At 48.8% G+C, this 9,361-nt stretch overlaps 1 protein-coding gene across 1 annotated transcript; it reads left to right on the forward strand.

Moving 5' to 3' along the window:
* Positions 1-204: 204 nt before the first annotated feature.
* On the forward strand, positions 205-1,338 carry LOC119381893 (uncharacterized). Its single transcript, XM_037649643.1, has one exon. The coding sequence runs from the start codon at positions 205-207 to the stop codon at positions 1,336-1,338; it is 1,134 nt and encodes a 377-aa protein (XP_037505571.1).
* Positions 1,339-9,361: the final 8,023 nt, after the last annotated feature.

The following is a 9,361-nucleotide window of genomic DNA, read 5'->3' on the forward strand; positions in this document are numbered from 1 at the left end:
TCCTCACTGGGATCCAACATTTTTATTTTATTTTATTTGCAGCTTTTTCGATTTTTCGGTCACGGACAAGATGATGATTTTTCGCTCACAACCAACGGTGCCGACGCCGACGGCGGAATTTCTGCGATACGTGCTCTTTAACGCTGTCGCGTTAACATAGGACACACCCCGCCGCCGCTTCATGAACCCACAGAGCAGTAACAGATGAACTTGACCTCGTCCCGCAAGCGTCCTCGAGCGGACAGCAGCGACGACGAGGAAGAGAGCCCACGAAAGGTGGTACTTGGTGCCCCCTCTGAACTGGACAGCGAGAGCATCCAAGGCGGCTCAGCCTCTCATCTTTCCGAAGAATCTGCCGCCTCGGATCCGGTTACCCCTCCGCCGCCACACCACCGGCCACCAGAGGTCCACCTCTGCTTAGACGGGGCAACCAAGCGACGAACACCTGCGGCCGCATTGCAGCAGGCAGCCACCTGCAAACTTCAGAAGCAACTGGACGGGCGGCTGCAAGTGTTCACTAACGGATCCGTTATGCCAGATGGGACCGCGGCCGCCGCTTGCGTGATCCAGTCCAGGGCCAGCAGCAGGCAGTGCAGGCTGCTCTTCCCGGCGAGCTCTACGGCTGCGGAACTGGCTGGTCTCCAGCTGGCGGCGGACCTGCTGGCAGAGGACATTCCTGCCGAGCCGGTTGCAGTCCTGTGCGACAGCAAGGCGGCCCTGCAGACCCTGGCCAACCGCCGTCGAGCCGGGCTTACGGCCAGCCTCCTAAGAACCAAATTGCGGGCCCTCACCGATGCTGGGATGTCCGTCTCCTTCCACTGGCTGCCCTCCTATGGGGGCATTGCTGGAAAGGAGGAGGCGGACACCCTTGCCAAGGCAGCTCACCAGACTAGCATCCCCATCTCCCAGGCCGTGGCGGCCAGGGACTATTCGCAAGCTCGTCTCAAGAAGCTCCTCGTCATAGTCCACATGGACACCAGGGTGGCCAACGGGCGAGGACCAAAGCTTCTTCCAGAGACGGGCCTCACCAGGAGGGAACGGGCCGCCCTGCTGCGACTGCGGACCGGCTGCGTCTGGACCGCGGCCCGCCGCTATGCCAAGGGTCGCGGCACCTCGCCGGCCTGCAGCCGTTGCGGTGACCCTGAGACCCTCGAGCACCTAATCTGTGCCTGCCCTGATTTGGCGCAGGAACGCTCGAGGGTCACCGCAGCCTACAGGAGAGAGGGCCTACCTGCCTCCACACTGGCGCACTTCCTCTTCCCGTCTCATCCCCATCTGCCAGCGCTCCGGAGCCTGGCGGAGTTCCTGGAGGAGACGGGAATAGCGGCCTACCGCTGAGCGTGGGACCTTTCCACCCCTACCCTTGCCGGCGGTTTGCTGACTCCTGCCATGTCCGAGCCCCTACATCTTTAACACTTCTATCCCCTTTTCTCCCACCCTCCCCCACCCCAAGAAGCTGCGCCGTGCTCCCTATTGGGCTGCAGAAATTAGGCGTCCTATGCTTCCTTATAATCACCAATACCCATCCAGTTGTAACGTTTCCGTTTGTCCGCGCCTTTGAATACGTCCGCTAATGGTTCACGTTGTGTGTGTGCATGCTAACTCGTTGTTGCCCATGCTGGTCGTTTTTGCAGTCGACTAGGCCACTAAGAACATCAACTGCTCCGTTTGGCGAAGCATACCGACCGAGTTTAACCAAGGTGGAACTTCCCCGATGCCTGCCAAGTCATCATTCACGCAGCCGGTACGATAAGCCGTTGGTGCATTCTCTTTCATGTTTCTTTACGTTTCGCTTATTTGCAGGCGCTATTTGAATAGTTCGCACATTACTGTCGAATGACAACGACCGGGGAAAATGAATGCCATTTAGAAAGCATGCAGTTCCTTAAGCATGCATCACTTTTTCGTCCCTTCATTTGTGCATGCGTTTGTCTTTGCTGTTTTTGTGACCGGCCAACTGGGAAAGTGACTTGTAGGCTTCCGTGTTTAGTACTGTGGCGCACTCTCCTTTTCAGCGACCCTCGTTAAGACCTAATGCTGTCCTTTGAAAGCTTGCTCCTGCCAACAACAACAACAAAAAAACTTAATTTGTGAAACTCTTTTTACTTGCACCCACGCACCCTTCACTACTAAAAACATGTGTGGCAGCAACTGAAAGTAAACAGTTCGCGATAGTGGGAGCTTCGCTATCGATAAAAACGTGAACGAATGTGAACGTCCCGCGCTCGAAGAAAGAGCCGCGGTATAATGTATAGTTTCAGGGTATGATGGGGGCATTCATAGGCATGGAAACCTTGCGAAAGGTTGTTGTTGGTAATGTTGATCTTGTGTATCACGTCTGTTATAGGAGGTATTCACTGAGCTCTTGCCGCCAGGTGGCGTCAGCGAGTGCGCCGCTATAGCCGTAGTCATTCAGCGATCCAGCATAGGAAAGCCAGATGTTTCGCGGCGCTGCGCCTCACTAAGCCGTTTTCTTAGAAAAATATCAACATAACACGTGCTGCCGAGAACCGGTTGTAGTCCAACGATGACATTCGCGCGTGAGATCATGAGTGTGACGACTGCCGCGCTAGCGCCCCTTGCGGATGACGTCACGTGAGTACCACCTTAGAGAGTCGGACGAGGCTGTGGTAATTAGGAATTGCTTCTTCTCACGAGCTATCGGAGTAAAAGTGCTAAATAGCGCTAGCTTCTTTCGCTGGGTATTTTTCTTTCTTTTTTCACAAAATCGAAAGCCGACATTTCAGTATATACACAGAAACCAGCGATAAATGCGAGGACACCTTTTATTTTATTCTATTATTTTTTTATTTGGGGGCGGGGGGCAAGGTGGTTATGCATGCTCTACCAATTGTACTGCCTGCGTTACATTTCCAGACCATCTAGTGTTCTTGTAAAGTCTGCACTATATCCGTGCCCAATTCTCGCTATGCTATTTTTGGTGATACCGCAAAAGTCAAAGCCTCTCATGTCTTGACTTCTGCAAAACACTGTTAACCAGAAGAAAAAAAAAATCGAGAGACTGATAACCGGAGGAGTGGATCGCACTAGCATCCTGTACCAAGAAAGACGAAAGCCACTGGTTGCCTTCTCGTATGAGCAAGCATGAACATGTTTGAGCATAAATCCACTCCACAAACCGCAACGTGCCGCTTTTCGTGAATATATAGGTGTCGGACATGCGTGGTGGGCGCTCCCTCGTACCATTACGTTGAACGTGCTGTCCTTTTGCACATCCCACTCCACTATTCATACAATCCCTCCTGGGCCATGTAGGGAAATGAATGAATTTTCAGTTAGTTGTATTTTCATCGTGCTTTCATGCATCTTGTTTAAACGGACACCCTCGCGCTTTTGTTTGTGTAATGGCTAGTACAGAGTACAACTCGCTAGTTGCTATGACAACTGTCTGCAGCTAGCCTTATACAAGTGAGTAGTATTGTAACGCATTCACATATAAAACAAAAGGAAATTCATGTAGATTTCACAAACGGAAAGCTACACTTAGTTGACCGAAAATTTGTTGTGGCCTGGGATTTTTTCATTACAGAATTGTTCATGAACTAGGTGGCTTTTTTGTGGTGAACTAGGAGGGTTTTGTTTTGTAATTCGTATGGATTTTCTTTGTAGCTTCAGACTACAAATTATTTTAAATGCGAAGCATTTCTTAGCGAACCTTTGGCACTTTGAGCGTTTGTATCTACGTATCTATCTATCTATCTATCTATCTATCTATCTATCTATCTATCTATCTATCTATCTATCTATCTATCTATCCGCCTACATCTGGGGGCTCTCATGATCGACTCCTTAATTTGGTGTAGACCAAAATTGGCATGGGAGGGTAAGAGGATTTGACGAATATGACTGTCGGGTCAGGACATGAATAACGTGAAAATCCTGTAGCGTACGTCGTCAAACCCTTTCCTGTAGACACATGTGGCACATACCCGTTTACTACGTGCCGCGGTGTACGCCACAGGTGTTTGACAATTTATATCTACACGAACAGCGAAACGGACATTAGGTGCCAGATCGTTAAGTAAAAACGACATCTGCAGCGTTCACCCGACGAATGGAAAAAATGAAAATTAGCGTTCCAGCAGGAATCGAACCCAAGCATTCTGCGTGGCAATCAGGTATTGTACCACAAAGCCACGTTAGGTCTATAAACTGGTTTGGAAAAGAAGTCTATGCAGGCGTAATGGCGGTGCGACGTCAACTGTGGTTGTGGTGCTTGCTATCAAATTTTAAAAGAAAGCAATGCACACTACATGATACTCGTACGATAGAGGCGTCGTATCAGAATGACGTCTGTGGTTCCAGTGTTGGCTCCGCTTTTATAGCAGTCTATTAAACATTACATTTGTATCCTATGATTCAGCAAGCTATATTGAAGCATTGCTCGACCCCGGAGTAATAGGTTACGAAAGTTACGTATGATATTCACATCATCGCACCGTAAAGTGCACTTCGTCCGCCAGAACGACGCAGTGTCTTCATTTCTTACGAGGCTGGGTGATGGCCTCATACTGACAGAGGATGATGCCACATTCATCTACGAATACGACAAGCGCCATCCACTGATGTTGGTCTAAGTAGCACTGTCCAGGCCTATCAGCCTCGATGGCCTTCAGATTCCGACATGTTGCCAGCTCAATCGACAGACAATTTGCCGACGAAAGGACCGAGGCATCCACGATTTCCAACAAATTTACTGTATCTCATACTTCACTACACCTGGACCCCTCGTCACCGCTATCACGACCTGATCCGATAACAAGTCATGACCAGCTGATGGTGCTCACTGATCAAGGGGATGATGTTCTTGTTCAAGAACTGTCAAGAACTTCTTCCACACATGCACACGGGTTTGTGAAACGTGCGTGCGTTCTGCATCATAAGGGACAAATATAAGAACTACATATCAGCTTACCGCTGCTGGTGTTGGTATAATACCCACGTTGCCGTTGGCAGCATTACCCAACTGTAAATAACTGGTTATATAACACATATGCTGCTCTTCAATGTGTGTGTTTAAAATTTACACAAATCTTCAGCGTAATTTTGTAATGTTTCGCTCAGTAAAAAAAATTACGCCACAGTCACCTTTCCGCTGCATGCTTCGCATGACATCGACTCCCATGGTACGTGGGATCTGCCGAATTTTTTTTCTTCCATTAATCTAGCCTTGCTCCATTTTGCGTCCTTATGCAGAGCCAGTTTGCCACATTCTAAGCATGCATAGATTTTCGAGTTCCAAAGACCTGAACAGAAAATTTTAAAACAAACTTGCAGGTGTCCTGTACAGGCGCATTGTTTGCGGAAATGGTGTCTATTTTTTTTCGGCCGGGAAACAACCTTGCTTCTCTAACGTTTTTGAAATGCTACATAGCTTTCAGTGTGACTCACGAAATGATTGATCAATGCAACACCACTGTTGTAGGCGATGCTGTTACGATGTGTCAGTTTTGACTGCCTGAAATACTGACGTTCACCTAAATGAAACTTAAAGGGACACTAAAGGCAAATATTGAGTCGTAGTTGATTGTTGAAATAGCCGTCCAGAAACCTCGTAGTGCTAAGTTTGTGCGAAGGAAGTGCTTATTTTGAAATTACATCACGTTTCAGTGGTCCGCATCGCATTAGCGCACTTAAATCACCCGCCTGAAAGCGGCCTTTCACACGTCACTCTTGTCGTGCCCAACGTTGCCCGCCTTTACTGCGCGGCGGCGTGCACTCGCAGCGTGCACCATTCGGACACCCGGCAACATCACATGCATGCGGCATTTTGTCGAACTTTCTGGGAGAGTGACTTTCACGAGCGCGCAAAACACACGTGGCAGTAGGCGATACCGAAAGTACCACTGAGACGTCACCGCGTGAGCAGGGCGCTGCGCGAAGCGCAAATCGGCGAAAACGAAACCATTGAACCACGCGCGCCGTTCCCCATGGCAACGCCAAAGAGGTTCTTTTTTCAATCACTCAAACAGAAACAAACAAGCAGCATTTTATTACGCCTCTTGATGCACGGAAGTTTTTTTTTAATGTAGCTAGTTTGATTACGAGTGATTAATTGCAGTCGGACACTCACAAGTCATCGGTATCATTTCCAAAATGTCCCGCTCGTGGCGCTCATCGTGCGATACGTTTAGCTTAATTCTCTGCCTGTAGGGCGCTGTTGTTGATAATACTGCCGTTTTAGACGTTGTCATACATTGAGCTGTCACTCTGACATAAATTGTTATTTGCCTTTAGTGTACCTTTAATGCAGGCTTTCACTGCCATCAAAATGTAGCCATCGCAGCTGGGAATGAAACATACAATTTTATGCTCTACACACCTGATATCATCTGTGTGTTGCTGGCATGTTGGTTTTGTAACTAATGGAGAAAGAGGATGTGTTAGACAAGATATAGTTGTCTTCAAATATTACTTTATGCTGTCTTTGTAGACCTTGTAGCTTGCACATTGGATTGTACAGCTCTTAGCATTTTGTCATCCTGTGTGCAGCCAAGTACAGAAATTTTGAGCCATACTTCGGAAGAACAAGCTCCTTGCCCGAGCTCTTGTGGATGCCAGGGGAAAGATAAGTGAACTGGAAGGTGCAGGCAGCAGACAGCAAAAAAATGACAACCTTGCATTGCCGCAGGTGAGACGTAACGTGGATTTGATCCGCTGGCTGTTAAACCGTTCCATCGTCTGATCCAGAGTCTTGCACGTTTAGTAGCCGCATGGTATTGTCTTGACTGGCCACTTCGGCAGTATAAACATGGCTGATTCACTAAATGCAAATTTTGCTCGGACACAGAGTGGACATACAACTGCAGGCTCAATTGTCCTTCGAGTGAATGTTGTGCAAGTGGTCATCCTAAGTTAACACCACTGTGTTTATTTCAAATGTGCTTTACAGACATCTTTTGCAGCTGTCGTTGAACTAAACATTTCCAGAATCTTGTTTTCAGCTGTAGTTGGTGCAATATTGTAAGCTAAGATGAAGTGCTGCCATGTAACAAGTTGCCTGGCTTATGCTCAAGCCTGTGTGTACCAACATGGGAGGGCAAGGTTGTCATGAGCTGCCGGAATGTTACGTCTTAGAACTGGCTTGAGAATTTTCTCGTTCTCTTTTTTTGTGTTGGCCTGTTCTTCTGATTCAGACATGCACAATGGTGGCACCCAGTGGGCAGCCACAGCACCTTCGCTACGCAGTACGCGTTCTTTGAGGCTGTACTCTTGTGCAGAAACATGCACCAGAGTGCCAACAGGCCACTACCTCGCCACTACATGTTGTCTTCCTCTGCTCCTGCCTTCTGTGTAGTTTGGCAAGTAGAAAGCAAGCAACTCATTGCCGCCTTCGAGACAAAGTTGTAAATGTCCCACTGCGTGCAATGCAATAATGCTTGACTCACATGTTCACAATAGCTTTGACAACAAATTTGGAGCGTTTCCAGGCTATCTTGAAAAAGCGGTTGAAGGGCTCCCTTGAGGGAGCCAGATTTAACATGGCAAATTCAAGGAAATTTTATTGAGCCAATGTGTCCAAAATAAGAAAAGTAAAGAATTTTACTTCGCATGCTGGAGTTACATGCGAAATTCGAAAGCAATAATTTGACGTTCATTTTTCTATTCTGATATAATGGTTCTGAAAAATATTACAATAGCGTCCTCGGAGGAATTTCGGGCTCTAAGCTGACTTACCATTTCGCTTAAGCATCACTGCAGGAAATATCTTGTGTTTAAGCTGTCATTCATATTTCTTGTCCCTGATATAGCATCCTCGCGTTGCGAAGTACTGAAGTGTCTTCTCCAAAATGCAGATCAAGTTTTGGCTCGAAAGAAACCTGCAGCTCATGCACACCATGGCCAGCAACAACACGCGAGGCATCAAGCTTTTACATGACATAATGACGCCCGGGCAGGACATCTCTCTCACGGGCATCTTGTGCTGTTCTCGGGAACGGTGAGTGTTTTCAGCTTCACATGCCAAGCTGTTCAGGCCATTAGGCTGTTTGCGTACCTGTTCACTCTCTGTAATGTTCAGAGTTCACTCGTTCTGCGACTTTACGGATTTCATTTAATGTCAACAGCTGGGTGCTGTACGAGCCGTTGCTTCCGCGTGCGTAGCTGCTAGCAAGGCAGTCGCAAGAGTAGCAGAGTTCGTCGAAGTATACCACAGCAGTGTATTTACATATGTGCCGTCGCTCATTCGTCAAGTTGGTCAGGGGCACCTCGGTATGCCAATTGACGAAGCTGACGGTGCCACGAGCGATGGCAACAACTTGACGGAAGAGAAGGGCAGTTGTGCGTTCGACTATGGCGTCTTCATTACACTGTACGCCGCAACGGCCGGAAAGACGACTACATGATAGCGGCGGCACGCAGACGCCTTCGTCGACCACACGTAGCGCCTTGGGTTCTTGGTCTGCGTCTTGGGTCAGGCGCTTGTCAAAGGCGAATGTTATCACGCCATCACATATGGTGACAACGGCGCAGTACTCTATTAAGAAGTCCATTCCTAGAATCAGTTTTTGCAGCACTCCTGTAGGACCACGAATGTGGCTACGAAAGCTATATTCGCGATCGTGAGTCTTGATGTACATTTGTCTGTAGGCATGTGTGCGTGAATACCTGTACCCCAGCATTTCGAATATAAGGGCCCATCCCTTCCTATCTGACTTTACTTTGTCTGCCAGTCGCTCACTCATAACAGAAAAGTCTGTGCCAGTATCGACTGAGGCGGTCACTTCAAGCCCATCTACCGTCACGGTGAGGTCGACAGTCATAGATGTCTCGGCGTTATCTTCTTGCTGGTCGTCCTGGTGTTTCGGCAATAATGGGACATTTTGGGCAATTCGAGGACTTGCAACCTTTCCCCAGAGCTCGCAGCTTTCAGTTAACCGACCTCTGATGGCGTCAGCAAACCTGCAGCGGCTCGGTGAAGCAAAACGAGCCGGAGATGTGAGCGCATCTGGAAGGTAGCTGAGCTCTCCTGCCGACCAGCCAGGTCACCGTCGATCGGGGTGCGGCTTTCACCAAGCTGTTGGAGCGCAGCGGCAGGTGCACTTCCGCGGTATCCAGCTGCGCGATAAGGGCAAAGACGGTAAATGTGCCCTGGCTCTTCACACTTATAGCACAGTGGCCGACAATCCGCAGTGCGCCATATATTGGTCTTACGCAGTTTGGGTCGCCTTACGGAATCCTGCTGGGCCCAGGTTGCAACAGGAGGCGTTTGATGGTACTGCTGCACCGGCATGAACAATGGTCGACGAACAGCGTCTGCATAGCTGTCTATGTCTGGCTGGTATATTAGTTCTGGAGCCAATGGACGACGTCCAGCGTCGGCGTAGGTATATGCGTTGGG

Source organism: Rhipicephalus sanguineus, chromosome 2 (genome assembly GCF_013339695.2).
Source record: "Rhipicephalus sanguineus isolate Rsan-2018 chromosome 2, BIME_Rsan_1.4, whole genome shotgun sequence".
NCBI classification, from domain to species: Eukaryota; Metazoa; Arthropoda; class Arachnida; order Ixodida; family Ixodidae; genus Rhipicephalus; species Rhipicephalus sanguineus.